Below are 17,910 nucleotides of genomic sequence, written 5' to 3' on the forward strand. Positions count from 1 at the left end.
ATCCACCTGCCAGACAGGCCTGGCCCTGAGAAGTACCGCAGGGAGGAATAGGGGCACCTCACAGCGCGGTGGGGGTGGGCTCAGCCACCTAACAGAGCTGCAGGGTGCATAGCCCGGTGGCAGAGAAGACAGGGCAGGTGAGTGGTTAGGCCTGGATTTGGATTATGCGTGCAGAGGGAGGAAGGAGGACGGAGCATTGCAAGCAGGTGGCAGGTGAAGGTGTCGAAATCAAGCTCTGCACTCCATTAGCAGTCCCGTATTAAAGCCCCACTTAGGCCAGGGGCAGAGCCCAGCTCTGCTCTTCCCTCAGGCCTCGCCTAGTGGACAGGCCCAGGGCCCCACTGGGGCATCGAACCTCCCACCCACTGACCCTGATAGATAGCCCGCCTAGAAGGCCTCGCATAAGCCCCGCCCACTTTCACGCAGACCACGCCCACACAGCAAGCCACGCCCCACAAGGCTCTGCGGTGGTTCCTCAGGCCCCGCCCCACCACGAGACTGCGGCTTTCCCCGCAGGCCCCGCCCATCGCTAAGCCCCGCCCCCGAGGCGCCTGTGTCTAGAGTTAGCCCCGCCCTACCATTAGGCGAGGCCCCGCCCCTGGACGCCACCGCCGAGAAGCCCCGCCCCACCATAAGAAGGCTCTGCGGCGTTTCCCTTAGGCCCCGCCCCCGAGGCGCTCTGCCTAGAGGTGGCCCCGCCCCGCCCCAAGGCTGCCGAGTTCCCAGCAGGCCCCGCCCCATCGCGAAGCCACGCCCCACCGTAAGGCTGCGGCGTTTCCCGCAGGCCCCGCCCCTTCTCGAGGCCCCGCCCCGCCCTAGGGCCCCGCGGCGTTCCCCATAGGCCCCGCCCGCCGCTAAGCCCCGCCCCTCCCGCCGCGAGGCCCCGCCCCGTCGCCAGGCCCCGCCCCGTCGCCAGGCCCGCTGCGTCCCGGGCCCGCGGAGGTGCGAGTCGGTCGGGCGCGCGGCGAGCGGCTCGGACGGAGGGAGGGACAGCGGCGTGCGGCCCGGGCCTGGGCCGACCGGTCGCCGAGACCCGTTCCGGGCGCCCCAGCGGTGAGTCGGGCGGCGGAGGAGGCCGGGCCGGGCCGAGCCGAGCCTTCCCGGCAGGCCCAGGCCGCCGCCCCCGCAGCCCGGCCTGCCGCTGCCGCCTGCTGACAGCTGACAGCTGAGCCCGGGCCGGGGCGGCCTAGGCGGGCGGCGGCCTGCGGGGCCCGCGAGGACCAGGGCCGCTCCGAGGCCTCCGGGGCGCCGTTGGGCCTCCCTGCACCTGCCGGCCAGGCCCCGCTGACCGCCTCTCCGGCCTCCCCCGCAGGGACGCGCACCGCCCGCGATGCCCCACGAGAAGAGCTTCCTGGTGTCCGCGGACAGCTACCCGCCGCCCAACCCCGCGTACCCCGGCGGCCCGCAGCCCTCCGGGGCCCCCTACCCCGCCGCCCCCTACCCCGCCTTCCCGCCCGCCGCCTACGGCCAGCCCGGCTACCCCCAAGGCCCCGGCCCCTACCCGCCGCCGGGGGGCTACCCGCAGGCGCCCTACCCGCCCCCCGGGGGCTACCCGCAGGGCCCCTACCCTCAGGAGGGCTACCCGCAGGGCCCCTACCCGCAGCACCCCTTCCCCCCCAACCCCTACGGGCAGCCGCAGGCCTTCCAGGGAGTGGACTCGGACTGTGAGTAGCTGCAGGGGCTGGAGGTGGGCGAGGGGGGGCTCTCCGTGCGCACCCCTGGGTGCTGATGTAGCCCCTCTCTCCCTCCTGTGTCCCCCCTTCAGCGTCTCCTCATGGCAACTACCACGAAGAGGGGCCGCCCTCCTACTACGACAACCAGGACTTCTCTTCCACCAACTGGGATGACAAGAGCATTCGCAGGGCCTTCATCCGCAAGGCCAGTCTCCCCCCCCACCCCAGGCTTCAAGGGCCCTGTGGGGTACTAGGCCTCAGGTGCCAGGTGGACAGGGCATCCCCCTCTGAGCACCCCCTCCACCCACCCACAGGTGTTCCTGGTGCTGACCCTGCAGCTGACCGTGACGCTGTCCTCCGTGGCCGTGTTCACCTTCGTGGATGGCGTCAAGAGCTTCGTCTTGGCCAATGTCTGGACCTACTATGTGTCCTACGCGTTTTTCTTCGTCTCCCTCATCATCCTCAGCTGCTGTGGAGAGTTCCGGCGAAAGCATCCGTGGAACCTCGTTGCCCTGGTAAGGCAGTGCCCGGCTGCCCCCCACGACTCCCTCCTTCTCCTTCCCCTTCGCCTTCCCCCAGGCCCGGCCGGCCGCCTCACCAGGCTCTGTGCCCTCCCTTGCAGTCTATCCTCACCGTCAGCCTGTCCTACATGGTGGGCATGATTGCCAGCTTCTATGATACCCAGGCCGTCATCATGGCCGTGGGCATCACCACGGTGGTCTGCTTCACAGTGGTCATCTTTTCTCTGCAGGTGAGGGCAACCTCTTGTCTCTGGGGCACGGGACAGACTGTGGTGGCCCCGGGCAGGGGAGGCGGGTGGGCTCCAGGACCAGCGTCCCACGGTCCGTGCTGTCCCCTGCACAGACCCGCTACGATTTCACCTCCTGCATGGGCGTCCTCCTGGTGAGCATGGTGGTGCTCCTGGTCTTCGCCATCCTCTGCATCTTCATCCGCAACCGCATCCTAGAGATCGTCTACGCGTCCCTGGGCGCCCTGCTGTTCACTTGCGTGAGTGGGAGGCCCCTGGGGGGCAGGAGGGGCGAAGGGGAGGCTGGACGGACTGGGCCTCCATGCCGACTGCTTTCTCCACCCCACCCCTGCTCCATCCAGTTCCTGGCTGTGGACACCCAGCTACTGCTGGGAAACAAGCAGCTGTCCCTGAGCCCCGAGGAGTACGTGTTCGCCGCCTTGAACCTGTACACAGACATTATCAACATCTTCCTGTACATCCTGACCATCATCGGCCGTGCCAAGGAGTAGCCCAGCCCCCTGTCCAGGCACGGGGCTAGCGTGGACCCTCTGCCTGGCATGGCGTTGCCAACCGAACCTCCCCCTCTCTGGCCCAAGCCTGGCACAAGGCCCCCGCCCCTCTCGTGTAGACACTGCAGATACTCCAAGTGGGTCCACTGTGCTCGTGGCACGGCCCTTCCCGGCCCCACCCCAGGCTACTGAGTCCCTGCCCCACTCTGCTGCATGAGCCCCACCTGCTAGTCCCACCTTTGGTCCTAGGGGAGAGGGAATGAGCCAGAGCGAGGTGAGGGTGCACGTCTCCCCTTCTGCCCCAGCTCCCCTGCCTGGCATACACCCCCACCACCACCACCCTCCCTCAATCCCAGCATACTCCTGTACTGAGCCCCAGCGTGGAGACTGGAACACCCCAGAGAATAATCCCTCCCTCTCCTGCTGTCTCCAAAACGCCAATAAACAGGATTGTGCACACTCCGGTTGGTGATCAGCCGTTTTGTTTCTGGAGCACTCGGAAATTTTCATCTCCCTAATGGAGCTGTGCTTTGAGTTGGCTCTGGTGGGGGTTGTGGCTGGCTCCAGGAAGTCCTCCTTGATCCTTCCTCCCATTCCTGCCTCCAGATGTCTGGAATTTCCCTCTGGGACGAGAATGGGGCTGAATGGTTCCAGGCCCTGGTGTGTCCACGTCCAGATGCTCCACCACGTTCGACCTTCCCTGCTGCCCCCTGGACCCTGGGCAGGGAGGGCACACTCTGCAGGGGAGGCAGGCTACATACAGCCCAGGGAGCCCCCCAGTGCCTGGGTCTCTGCCCCATCCTCCCAGAAAAAACCTTGAGCCTTCGAGGACCAGCCAGACAGGGGACTCAGGCCCTGACTCCCTCCCCAACCACCCACCTTCCTACCCTTTCCTGAAACCACTTCCAACCACAGGTCAGGAGTCAGGTTTTATATTGTCTAGTGACACCCCCACCCCCCCCCCCGAGGTAGCCCTGGGCCCCTTCTGGACCCTCCACCTCCAGGCCAGCATTGCAGCTTTCTATAAGGGACCCCCCCAGGGCGAGACTCTTCCCTAATCACTGCAGATACCCCCGACCCTCCACTGAAGCTCTGGACAGGCCTGTCCTCACTCCTTGTACACCCGAGCTGCCTCTGCTCGTGGCTCCAGGAGATACCCACACACCTGAGCCTGCTGAGACCTTCATCCACGCTGGCCCAGACTCTGCTATCTGCTGTCATCACTCCAACTGGCTGTCCCCAGTCCTCTGACCCCTAGCCACATAATGGGGCAGCTCAAACCCCGGCCTCCTATAGACAGGCACTTCCTGGAGGTACCTTGTGCTCCATCTCCTGCCAGAACCAGCCGACTAGCTGCTCTGCCCTGCCCTCCTGCTGTGCCCTCCTGGCCAGGTGCCTTGGCGAACAGGAATCAGCAGCGCTGTCTCACATGCCCACCACACTGTGGGCTCCAGAGCCCCTGGCAGGGGGGGGGGTGCGGTGGGGAAGCAACACATGCGGGACAGTGGCCATCTGGCCTGGGTGCTAAGACAGGCCCTGCCGAGCAGCACTGAGACGCAGCTCTGTGTATGGGCATCAGGCTGGAACTATCCTGTGATGGGCCAGCGGGGCACTGGGCTTCAGGAAATAGCTTGTGGGCAAAGCACTGAGTGCTCAAGCCTGCCAGCCCACTGGGTGACTGCTGCGTGCAATGGGGGAAGGACAGCAAGAGGCGCCAGTATATCTATAAGGATTCCAGAGTCCGTCAGGCCTCCATGGAAGTATCTGGACCTCTCAGCTGGGGCTTGGGTTCTAGGAGCAGGCCTGAAACTCACAGATAAGGCCTCACATTGCGAGGAGTAAGGTTGGCACCCACCGATAGGGCCCAGGTTCTCTTCATAGTTAAACAGGTTCACACAACAGCCATGCCAGACATGGTCCTTCTGGCTGGAACAAGATCAGTCAGAAGCCTGGAGACTGTGTGAATCCAGATGGCAACACTGCCCCAGGAACCCCAGGATCAGCTGAGCAGGGGCCCCCTTCCGCCGCCAGCCTTCCCCTGACAGATCTCTGGCTATGATGTTGGCTAGACTAGGGAACATTCAGCACCAAGACAATCTGCTTCCCCATCTCTGCCCAGGTTACTCCAAACAGGCCACATCCATCCTAGCACCCAGCCCTGTTCCCCAGGTAAGTCGTTCTGAGGCCAAACACACGACCATCATTTTCTTTTTCTTTCTTTCTTTTTTTTTTTTTTTTTTTTTTTTTTGGTGTTTGGGCCACACCCGGCGGTGCTCAGGGGTTACTCCTGGCTGTCTGCTCAGAAATAGCTCCTGGCAGGCACGGGGGATCCTATGGGACACCGGGATTTGAACCAACCACCTTTGGTCCTGGATCGGCTGCTTGCAAGGCAAACGCCGCTGTGCTATCTCTCCGGGCCCACGACCATCATTTTCTTTTTTCTTTTCTTTTCTTTTCTTTTTTTTTTTCCAGCTCTAATTTCTTTCTTTTCTTTTTTTTTTAAGTTTTTAATTATCTTTATTTAAACACCGTGATTACAAATATAATTGTAGTTGTATGATTACAGTCATGTAAAGAACACCCCCCTTCACCAGTACAGGATTCCCACCACCAATTTCCCAGATCTACCTGCTCCCCACCCCACCCACACCTGTACTCGAGACAGGCTTTCTTTTTCCCTCATTCATTCACATTGTTATGATAGTTTTCAGTGTAGTTATTTCTCTAACTGCACTCATCATTCTATGTGGTGAGCTTCATCTCATGAGCTACATCTACATGGGAGGATGGGGGGAAGTAAGGGTTGGGACTGAGGCAGTAAAAGATTAGAAATGAGCTTTGTAGGGCAGTATCAAGATCACAATACAAGATGGATATTATGGATATATAGAATATATGCACACAATACTATCAATATGAAAACAAAGAGAAAAAATTTCCACTGACTGCAAGACCATCATTTTCGAACTAAAATGGCAGTTTGGGAAGACAAGACCTTCCTGCTTCTCCCCTGCTGTGCCTTCCTAGCACCAAACAGTTAAAACTTGCCTAAGTTGGGGCAAGAGAGATAGCATGGAGGTAGGGCGTTTGCCTCGCAAGCAGAAGGACGGTGGTTTGAATCCTGGCATCCCATGTGGTCCCCCGAGTCTGCCAGGAGCGATTTCTGAGCATGGAGCCAGGAGTAATTCCTGAGTGCTTCCAGGTGTGACCCTAAAAACAAAACAAAACAAAACAAAACAAAAACTTGCCTAAGTAACCACTTAAGCTCCTTCCATTTACAAAATGGAAAACACCAAGTGAAATGCTTTTCCTACCAAGCAGAGCAGAGAAGCGCTGGCATCAGGCCTATTGGAAACTGCAGCAAGAACGGGCAGATGTGGGCCAAAGCGACAGCGCAGTGGAAGTGCTTGATTTACAAACTAGGTTCCCTTCCTGACATCCTGTAGGGTCTGCCAAGCCTGCCAGGAATAATTCCTGCCCACAAAGCCAGGAGTACTTCTTGAGAACCGCTGGGTGTGGCCCCCCCAAACAAAAGCAAAACCAAAAAGAGGACCAGATGTCTTGACAAGCAGCCACTGGCACATGTGGCTGAGCCTGATCCTGCCCCTCACAGACTTGGGGGCTCTGCTAACTGGCCCCAGTACCAGCTGTGGTTCCCAGCCACGCCGCACACCACCTCAGCTTCAAGGTTCTCCATCATAAGTGGAAAGTCACCATCAACAGAAATTGTAAATTTCTTCCTGTTTTTTGTTTGTTTGTTTGCTTGCTTTGGGGGACACACCCAGAGGCGCACAGGGGTTACTCCTGGCTCTTCATCAGAAATCCCTCCTGGCAGACTCGGGGGACCATATGGGATGCTGAGAATCAAACCCAGGTCCATCCCAGGTTGACCACATGCAAGGCAAATGCCCTACTGCTGTGCTATTGCTCCGGTCTCAGAAATGGAAAATTTGAAAAAAAATAAATTGAAAATCCAGTGAGCCACTTTCAGAGCCGTTTAGAGCAATCCAGAAAACAGTGACTGAGATCAAAGCAAACTGTAGGAAACTTTGTGTTGGCTTTTTATGGTGGGGGGGCTATACCCACCTCTGCTCAGGGGTGACTCTTGACAGTGCTCAAGGGATCGTATGTGCTGCTTGGATCAAACCTGGGTCCGCCACATGCAAGTCAGAAACCCTACCCACTGCAATATCTGCCCTGTGAGGTTTGGGCCACACCTAGTGGTGCTCAGAGGTTATTCCTGAGTCTGCACTCGGGATCACGCCTAGTGGGCTGGGGAACCATATAAGATGCCGGGATCAAACCTGGGAGGGGGCTGCACGCAAGGCAAATACCGCCTTTGCTGTACGATTGCTCCAACCTCCTGTAGAAAACATTTTATAGGGAGTGCTCCAGGATTCAGGGGAAAGACTGGAGAAAAATCAGGATGAAGAGATGTGCCATGGGGCTAGAGAGATAGCATAGCGGTCGGGCATTTGCTTTGTACGCAACGAACCCAGGACAGATGGTGGTTTGAATCCCGGCATCCCATATGGTCCCTGTGCCTGCTGGGAGCGATTTCTGAGTGCAGAGCCAGAGCTGGATATGGCCCAACCCCCCCAAAATAAAATTAAAAAAAAAGAGAGATGTGCCAGTAAATTTCTTGAAATCAGTAAGATCAACCCACAAGCTCCCCAGAGTAACAAAAACGTTCTGCTGGCTGCATCAAACCCCTCTGAAATCATTTTGTCAGCTCAATGTCACGGCTGACATGCTGTGTCCCTGCCTAGTTCCCATCTTTAGGACTTCAGCCTGGCACCTTTTCTGACACTGGGTCACTCGTCGCCAATATAATTAGTTGTGATGCAGCCACGCTCGAGCAGAGTACAACCCCACCACAGAGGAGGGCAGGGTCCAAGCATGCAGGCTCCGGAGGACAAGCCAGGGAATGGCTGCGCTTGGAGAGCTGCCTGTGGCAGATGGTGGACCTGCTGGCGCTCTCTCCACTTTCCTGTCCAAAGTGTGCAGATAACAGGCTTCCACTGTCTCCACCATCCCATTTGTGGGAGTAGTGTCTGCTGTCCTCTGACATCTGGACAAAACTGGACCTCAAATATGACACACATGACGAGAAAAAATTACAGGACAATACCACTTATTAAACATACACACACAAATGAGAGGTAGAACACATGAGAAGTAGGCCAGATTTGATAAGCAAATACAGATGAACCTAAGACGTTAAAGTAATCATTTTGGGGGCTGGAGAGATAGCACAGCTGTAGGGCATTTGCTTTGCATGCAGATAACTCCGGACAGATGGTGCTTCAAATCCTGTCATGCCATATGATTTCCCCGAGCCTGCCAGGAATGATTTCTGAGTGCAGGGCCAGGAATAACCCCTGAATGCTGCCAAGTGTGGCCCCCCAAAAATAAAAAAAATATATATAAGCATTTGGTTTGTTTTTGGGTCCCACCTAGTGGTGCTAAGGGCTCAATCCTGCCTCTGTCCTTAGGGACATCCATATGGGATGCCGGGGATCAAACCTGAGTCCTCTCTGTGCAAGGCAAATGCTCTCCATGCTGTAATATCTATCACTCTGACCCCTACTTTGTCATTTTCAAATGATGTTTTATTTGGGCTGGGGATAGGGATAGGGCACTTGCCATGAATGCAGCCAAGCCCATCGCTGGTTATCCCATATGGCTCCCCAGACCCACCAGGAGTGATTTCAGAAATGCAGAGTCAGAAGTAATCCCTGAGTATGGCTAGGTGTGGCCCCAAAATAAAAACAAACAAAAAGCCTGACATGTGCAGGACCATGCCAGAGGATCCTTAAGGCTATTCCTGTTGGGATGAAGCACTGGGGGTCCTCACAGCCTTCCCTCAGTTCATACTCCCGTTGACAGTAATGGCTTTACTCAGGAAGGGAGAAAGAGAGTCAGCAATGAGAGGGTCAAGACTGGGAGCAGACAGGCAAGCTCCAGAGAACTCCACACGCACAGGACTGATGCGGTTCCCAGGGCACCAGATGAACATATGTGAAATGGATGTTCAGCAGAAAGGGGAGTTTATGATTCAGGGCTCAAAGGTCTCCCAAGAATTCTTCCAAGAGCTCCATTGCCTGGCATGATTGAAATTTCCAGAACTAGGGCTCGAGCTACAGCACAGTGGGGAGGGCGTTTCCCTTGCATGTGGCCAAGATGGATCTGTTCCCTGATATCCCATATGGTTCCCCTGAGACCCAGGAGTGATTCCCAAGAGTAGAGCCAAGAATAACCCCTGAAATTGCCAATGTAACCCAAAAACAAAACAAGCACGAAACTTCCAGAACTCTCAGGAACAAATCAAAGTTCAGCACAAACCGTGACGTTGGGACTCATAGTTTAGACCCAGTGAGTCATTCTTATCATTTATCAGTTCTAGGAATCCATTGCAGGCTCTTTCCTGAGCAAAGCACCAGAAGTGCCAAGGACCCACCTTACCAGGCAGCGTTGGGTGTGCCAATTTACCTCTTTCTTTTTTCTCTTCCTTCCTTCCTTCCTTCCTTCCTTCCTTCCTTCCTTCCTTCCTTCCTTCCTTCCTTCCTTCCTTCCTTCTTTTCCTTCTTTTTTTTTTTTTTTTGTGGTGATATTTAGCAACACATCAGCGATGCATTTCTGGGCGCTATCTTGAAAAACTTCAAGGGAGAGGTGTGTCCTGTTCTCCAGTCAAAAGATACTCCAGGGAGGTGAGCAGGAAACTCAGACAGCCCTCCCTCTGAGCATCACAGGGTGTGGCCAAAACAAAACAAAACAAAACAAAACAAAACAAAACAAAAAAAGGATTGGAGAGATAACATGGAGGTAGAGTGTTTGCCTTGCATGCAGAAGGACAGCGGTTCGAATCCCAGCATCCCATATGGTCCCCTGCACCTGCCAGGAGCGATTTCTGAGCATAGAGCCAGGAGGAACCCCTGAGCGCTGCCAGGTGTGACCCAAAACAACAAAAAAACAAAGCATCTGCCATGAACTTGTGGAGCTTGGAGCTGCCTCTTCTCTAGCATCTCAAAACTTGTTGCAGACCAGCAACACTCTCTAGCCCAATGGTTTCCCTTGCCACATCTTGGATAAGTTCTGGGTGGTGCCTTAAAAGGGCAGTATTGAAGAGGCTCTGTATTCTCTGCAGGCATAATCTAATACATATCAATTATCCTGAGCTTGCCTTCATACAGAATTGACCTCGATGCCATGGATTCATGCCTGATATTTAATAGAATCAACAGTTTAATAAGCTCTTAGATACCACATAATATCATCCCTCAAGGTTGCCTGGCAGTCTTCATTGGCATTCTCAAAAGCTAATTGTCTTATTGGGTGCTGCTGTGTTTTCTTGCCTCTAACTTGTCTCTGGACGGCATCCATCAGTTTCCCTCAGAAATTCAGCATATGGCTCAGAAACTCCCTGAAGAAATCTTTGTATATCTTCCTTTAAATCTGGCATTAGCATCAATCTTTTCCCAAGCCTTTAAGACATCTCACAGACCTGTACTAAGATAGCACGAGGTAGAGTAACTTGTTTTCTTATGTCAGTATACTGCCCTTCCCAGATCACATCTCATAAGTCAATCAAACCCCAAAAATTTTTCTCCCAGAATGATTCAGGGTGAGGAGTTTTGTCTCAGCCTTATCACTAAACCACAGTTTCCACTGCATATGTTGCAGAGGGCTCAGGCACATCTTAAAATCATATGAAAATCCTGTGGAGTTCAAAGCACACTTTCACTCTAGTCTGTAAGGTACCCCTTAGAGTATGGAGGCTTTGGTCCATATGATGTGCAAGCCTTTTATTTTTCCACAAGAGTCATCTTTTATAGAGTAAAAGATTGTTTTCTACATGCACTTCAATTTCACAGCAAGAGTGGCGTAGGTTACCTAAACACAGAAGAGAGCATTCATGCAGAATATCTAACTCCTTCATCTAATAATGCATACAATTCAAAATGATTACTCTATCTTCACATCTAGGGATTTTTGCAACTACTAGGTGGTGATTATTGAAAGAATAGACTCAGGTATCAGCATCTAAAAAGCACCCACTACCTTCTATGAGAGTTCTCTTTTTTTCATTTTTTAAAATCAACTTTACTATTGCTGCTTCTTAGCAAAGCTGATCAAAACAAGCTGTAATAATTAAACAGAGCACTCTGGCATTAAAAGCTTCAATCTTTGGAATGAAGAAATCCCTGTGCAACATTTAGAACTCTGATTTACAAACAGGATAGCCAAAAATGTTCCTGGCTTGGAGATTGCCACCACTTTCCTAATAAGGTCAACATAAGAGGTCTGACTTAAGTTGGTTTCAGGGCCCGGAGAGATAGCACAGTGGCGTTTGCCTTGCAAGCAGCCGATCCAGCACCAAAGGTGGTTGGTTCGAATCCTGGTGTCCCATTATGGTCCCCCGTGCCTGCCAGGAGCTATTTCTGAGCAGACAGCCAGGAGTAACCCCTGAGCACCACCGGGTGTGGCCCCCCCAAAAAAAAAAGTTGGTTTCAAAGCTAATAGAAGGGAATTCTGGTTCTGGAGTGATGTAAATAGTCCAATAGGTTTTATTCTTTTTCATTCTATTCATTGACTATCCACAGGATTGAATAATATGGCATCAATGACAGAACCTGGTATCAGGTCACAAATTCCACTTCCATGGTGATATTCTTTGCAGTAGTAACTCCATCTTTTTTTTGTTTGTTTGTTTGTTTTTTTGTTTTGTTTTTGGGCCACACCTGTTTGACGCTCAGGGATTACTCCTGCCTATGCACTCAGAAATCACTCCTGGCTTGGGGGGACCCTATGGGATGCCGGGGGATCGAACCGTGGTCCTTCCTTGGCTAGCGCTTGCAAGGCAGACACCTTACCTCTAGCGCCACCTTCCCGGCCCCGTAACTCCATCTTTTATGGAGAACTTGTCCACAACTGCTGGGTCAAGCTCACTCATTAGAATTTCCAGGGTTTGATATGACTGATTACCTGACTCGCTGGGAAATTCAAAGTGTGGGGTGTGTGTGTGTGTGTGTGTGTGTGTGTGTGTGTGTGTGTGTGTGTCCATACAAGCTGCCCATTTGGGAAAATTGCATTCAGAAACTCTATTTCTTCGTGGAAATTCTGGTATGGGTACCCTTGGTACCTGTTGGTGAGAAAGCTTCATAAAATTTTTACGAGAATAAAAGAAGCTTTGGATTGAGTCAACCCCACTGTAATCCCTAGCAAATTACAACAGGGGAACCAGTTGAGCCAGAGGAAACAGAGGGTAAGACCACATGTCTTGTAAAGGAAATATCTCTTGGAGACAAGCGTGCTACTCTCACTGAGTATGTAAGCTTCCTACATGTCAGTTTTGTCACACTTATGATTGAATTTTGCACATCCTTCTAAAGTATGCCCCACTCAGATCTTGGAACAGTACAAAGATCCCTAGATCTTTGGTTTGCATCTGTTTGCTGCCTGGAGAACCAAACCTCTGGCAGCTTCTCGGTCCCTTCAAAAAAATATGCAATTTCCATGACCATGAGACGCGAACAACCAACAACCACAGAAAATCAACTAAATTAAATCTTTCTCCTGAAGCCAATGTTATGGATTGTCCCAGCTGTGTTATTAAAGTTCAGGTTCCTTTTTTCTGCTATAATTTTATATTGACTTTAAAAACATAAAAGAATTAACCAAAACACAAATAATAAAATAAAATAAGGGCCGGGGAGATAGCATGAAGGTAGAGCATGCTCTGCATGCAGAAGGATGATGGTTCGAATCCTGGCATCCCATATGGTCCCCCGAGCCTGCCAGGAGTGATTTCTGAGCCTAGAGTCAGGAGGAACCCCTGAGGGCTGCTGGGTGTGACCCAAAAACCAAAATAAAAGAAAAGAAAAAAAAATAAAAGAACTAATAGGGACCAGAGAGATAGCATAGCAGTAGGGTGTTTGCCTTGCACGTGGCCAATCCCGGACGGACCTCAGTTCAATTCCCAGCATCACATATGGACCCCGAGCCTGCCAGGAGTGATTTCTGAGCACGGAGCCAGGAGTAACCTCTGAACGCCGCGGGGTGTGACCAAAACAAATTACTAATAATATTTCCCAAGCTTTTTGTGAGTGTGTTTGCGAGTAAAAGTTGAAGGAGCCTGTTAGATACAGGTACAAAGAGTTGAGTCTCTTGTAGTCTGCTGTTTCCCCATTAAAGAGAGCAGAGCAAGCCCTAGCTAATGTCACCTACTGGCCATATTGTGGAAGCTGTGCAGGCCTTTTAAACCAGCTGTGTGAGCCCATATCCAAGCCCTCATAGGATGGAGGATCAGTATCCTTCAGGTGGGAAGGGGAGGAACATGGAGGCTCAGGTTCAGAGGGCCTAGCTGGTTATTGTCTCTCCAAGGCTGTCTGTGGTGAGGGAGAAGAGGAGGGCATTTCTACTGATCCACTTTCAGACTGAATCAGAAGAGGTCGTTAGCAGCTGGCTCCTCATGAGTGTATCCCTCATCTGATGAACTAGATCTCGCAGATGGTGATCTCTCTGGTTTAACACCAGTGACAAGTGACACATTATTGCCTTCCACTGGGGAGGCACTCTTGACTCTAATGTATAGAAAATATGGCATGTACATTCCAGAGTGAGTGGTGCATGTAAATACACCAGAGTAACATCAAGCCACCTAGCATTTATGTCACCATCCCATTAAAAGATATGGTAATGGACATGGTAAAAGGCTAAGTACCTTCTTTCAAAACCAAGACAGTATTATAGCTTTAATTCACCAGGGGATTATGACCTTAACCCAAGACAGGGTCTTGGCCTTACTCCACTGCGACCCCCGATGGGGGACCCCCCGACCCACGGGGGTGTGGGAATGGAGGTCGCTAGTAATTTGTGGGTTCTCTCAAGCAGAGCCCATCTGTGAAGTAAACTTGAGAGGTTAGTAAGAAAAGGGCTTAAGACAACTCACACTGTTCAAAAGGATTTATTGCCCGGGGAGACTAGCATTTATAGGCAAAATACGTCATGGGGGTGTGTAACAAGTACGTCACTCAACTTTCCACCAATTACAGCTTGCAAGCACTTATCAGCATAAGCTGGGGGCAGGAAATAGGGAGGGGTAAAGAGGTAGACTTGAGCACATGTAAAATGCTAATCATTATTTTGTTTGTACTGAAAGCACAAGTCAAGTAAAACGTTACCAAACAGGATCTTATAAATTTTACTCAGCAAGCATAAATAAAACATCAGCTGTAAACACATTACTTTTTTTGCTAACACAAAGGCAAGTTGTTTTATATGGGTAACTTCCCTCTGGCTGGGTGGTTGGCTGCTCTAAATTTCCTTTGTTGTCAGGGCATGAGTGCCTTTAGTAACAAGGTCAGGGACTTCTGAGACACCTTTTTGTTCTAGGTTCTATCAGCTCCCCACACTCCACTAGGGAATCATATCACTATTGTTGAGGTCTTTCTTCTCTGGCTCATTTGGTGCACCAGATGTGAGGCTCCACATGCCAAAATTCCATCCCAGGGAGAGTGTATCTGGAGCAGGGGTCTCCATAGTAAATAATACAAACCAAGCTGAGGGTGAAGTATGTGCAGTCTGGGAACCTTTTACACTGTGGCACCAGAGAGAGAGAGAGAGAGAGAGAGAGAGAGAGAGAGAGAGAGAGAGAGAGAGAGAGAGAGGCTGAAACTGCAGTTTATTAGGAACTAAGACTAGCCCCAAGGATGGGGAAGAGAAGGCAAAGGGCCTATCTAGAAACTCTTCCCTCCTTGGTGAGTCTTTGACTTATAAAGAAGAAGCCATCTTTGTTTAGGGTGAAAACCGGTTATAATCCAACAACCCCCCAAATTATCAAATCTTTTAGATGAAAATTTAGGGAAATATCTTTATGATCCTAAGGAAGTATAAACTAGAATGTTAGGTCACACTCTGTCTTTTACCCAAAACAAAGGCATTTCCCCAACTTTCTCTTTCTTTTTGTTTTGTTTTGTCTTTTTTTTTGGTTTGGTTTTGATTTTTGTTTTGGTTTTGGTTTTTGGGCCAGACCTGGTGATGCTCAGTGGTTATTCCTGGCTATGCTCTCAGAAATCGCTCCTGGCTTGGGGGACCCATATGGGATGCTGGGGGATCGAACCACTGTCCGTCCTAGGTCAGCCGCTTGCAAGGTAAATGCCCTATTGTTGTGCCACTACTACAGCCCCAACTTCCTCTTTCTTTTCACCAAGCCATTGTTTTATAAAAGTTCACTTAGATAGTAACTTTTGCCTCTCACTCACCCTCCTGGTTAAATTTGTACTGATAAAGAAGTTTCAGTTTGGCTTGGAGCACAGTGAGAGACCATGAGGCTAGGAACCAACTGACTCCATGATTTTCTCCATGACAGGTTTGGTTTATTCTCAGGTGACCCTGCTTCAGACCAGCTCACCCAGGGTTGGAAATATGGCGGGTGGGATGATCTCACAACTAGCACCTGAACAGCGACCTGGGGACCCGAGAAGACCTCAGCAATGGTGAGTGACTTGATCCTCTGTTGAATAATCACCATGATAGTCCCCTCTAGCTGGACTGAATGTTCTGTGCCTTTCACTGGAACATGGGTGTACATGGCCCTCTTCTGAATGATTTCATGTTGCTCTGGTCCATCTACCTGCATTTCTCTTTCTGGACTGTACGTGCCAGGCTCCCTAGAGATTGTCCCATGCACATGCCCCAAGTGGGGAAGGATGTCTTCCTAGTGGTGATGAGTTCTCCATCTAAAGGCTAGGGGCCGAGGTAATAGCACATCGGTAGGGCATTTGCCTTGCATGCTGCTGACCCAGGATGGACCTGCGTTCAATCCCTGGCATCCCATATGATCCCCCGAGCCTGCCAGGAGTGATTTCTGAGCACAGAGCCAGGAGTAACCCCTGAGCACCACTGGGTGTAGCCCAAAACCCCCCCCCCCCCAACAAAAAAGCACTCATTAACTTTCAGTCTTTGGGGCCCCGAGTGGTGGCTGTAGGGTGTTTGCCTTGCACATGCTAACCTAGGACAGACCACGGTTCGATCCCCCACATCCCATAAGGTCCCCCAAGTCAGGAGCAATTTCTGAGAGCAAGCCAGGAGTAACCCCTGAGCGTCACCAGGTGTGGCCAAAAAAAAAAACAAAATTAAAAAAATAAAAAAATAAAAGTCAATGTCCACAACTTTTCTTCTAACAAAGGCGCAGTGTGTATGGACCTCACCCCCACTCAACATGCAGCTGCTTATCAAAGTCACTGATGAAGTAGAAGTCAATGAGAAAGCCCCATGGGTAGGAGATAAGCAGGTCCCCCCACCCCATTGATTCCAGCCCAGGAACCAAAGACCTTTCTGTCCAGGTAACCTCAGCAGCCTACCATAGAAGGTGGAGATGGAGAATCCAAGCCCAGCCAAGGCCCGACTGAGGAGAAGCTGCTTTCAGAACTTCCTACTACTTTCTTCTAGGTTAATCTCTTGAACCTAATTGGCATTGGTCACTATATTGCTGGTTAAACTGTGTGTTCTGAGAGCCAGAGCGATCGCTCAGTAGTAGAGCATTTATTTGCCCTGCATGCAGCCTACCCGGGACAGGCCCGGGGTTCAATTCCTGTCATAGAATATGGTGCCCCAAGCTTCCCAGGGGCGATTTCTGAACACAGAGCCGGGAGTAACCCCTGAGCGCTGCAGGGTGTGGTCCAAAAAAAAAAACAAAAATGAAAACAACATTAAAAAAAACTGTGTGTTCTAGCTGAAAACATATACATACGTATCAAACTCTAGCAGTTTAATATTAGTTTGCACAATTCCAGGGAAATGTACAATGTTATTAGATTTTTTAATGGTTCTCAGCTATCCTAGTGAATATTTTCCAATTACTGTGATGTTTGATTGTGTGTATTATCATGTAACTTATTCTCAAATTATGTCTGCTAAAATGTTCTGATGTCTTTGTCCACAGAAGTCTATGGAAAAGGAACTTGGATACTATAGAACCCCCCCTTTTTTTTGGATACTATAGGCTTTTATTATAGTGTTCATTATAAGAATTTATTAGCAAACTTATTTTCAAACTATATCTATATATGCAGAAATGTTCTTATGATTGTTTAGAAAAATTTATGGAAAAGGAACTTGGATGTTCTGGACTCATATTAAGTGCTTGGTGTAAGAATGTTTAGGTACTTGTTTTCAAGTTAAGTAGAACTGCAGAAAGGTTCTAATGTTTATGTTCAGATAAGTGTATGGAAAAAAATTTGTGATATGTATAAGACAAGAATAAAGAAAATCTGATTGTTTTGAGAATAATGTATACATAACTAACCTATGATGTTTTTTACTGCCAAGTCTACCCTCACCAGCAGTGATTCCTAGGAATTTAAAATTTTCCTCACCACCTTAATTTCTGCCAAACAATTTTTTTTCTTTTTATTTCCCCAACTTTTACTGTGCCTATGCAAATTAACAGCCAGTTTGAGGATTTATTTTATTTACATCTGGTGGCAACAGAACAAAACTTATCTAGTCCTCAATTGTATTTTTGTTTGTTTGTTTGTTTGTTTTTGGGCCACATCCAGCGGCACTCAGGAGTTACTCCTGACAATGCACTCAGAAATTGCTCCTGGCAGGCACGGGGGACCATATGGGATGCTGAGGATTGAACCCGGGCAGTCCCAGGTCGGCTACATGCAAGGCAAACACCCTACCGCTGTGCCATTGCTCCAGCCCCTAGTCCTCAATTTTTTTTTAACAGAAAAGGTGACACCCTGCCTTTACCGGAAACAAAGGGCGTTCCTCAACTTCCCCTTTCTTTTCACCAAGCCCTTTGACTTGTAGAAATTCACCTAGGTAGGCACCTTTGTCAGGCACTCATCCTTCCCCCTCCCAGCTGGATTTGTACTGGTAGAATAAAGAGAGGTTTCAGTTTGGCTTGGCAAGCAGTGAGAAACCATGAGACAAGAAGCTAATTGACTCTGTGATTTTATCTACGGCT

General features: G+C 50.8%; 1 protein-coding gene and 1 pseudogene across 1 annotated transcript; one reads left to right on the plus strand and one right to left on the minus strand.

Moving 5' to 3' along the window:
- Window positions 1-1,330: 1,330 nt before the first annotated feature.
- Window positions 1,331-3,397, plus strand: GRINA (glutamate ionotropic receptor NMDA type subunit associated protein 1). The gene is made up of 6 exons (XM_049765586.1): window positions 1,331-1,664; window positions 1,766-1,878; window positions 1,988-2,188; window positions 2,296-2,424; window positions 2,538-2,681; window positions 2,784-3,397. Exons 1-6 carry the CDS (start codon window positions 1,331-1,333, stop codon window positions 2,931-2,933), a joined length of 1,071 nt encoding a protein of 356 aa, XP_049621543.1. The 3' UTR covers window positions 2,934-3,397.
- A 1,280-nt stretch (window positions 3,398-4,677) lies between these two features.
- On the minus strand, window positions 4,678-12,451 carry LOC125997210 (S-adenosylmethionine decarboxylase proenzyme-like; annotated as a pseudogene).
- Window positions 12,452-17,910: the final 5,459 nt, after the last annotated feature.

The sequence above is a fragment of the Suncus etruscus genome, chromosome 19 (assembly GCF_024139225.1).
Source record: "Suncus etruscus isolate mSunEtr1 chromosome 19, mSunEtr1.pri.cur, whole genome shotgun sequence".
Classification (NCBI taxonomy): domain Eukaryota; kingdom Metazoa; phylum Chordata; class Mammalia; order Eulipotyphla; family Soricidae; genus Suncus; species Suncus etruscus.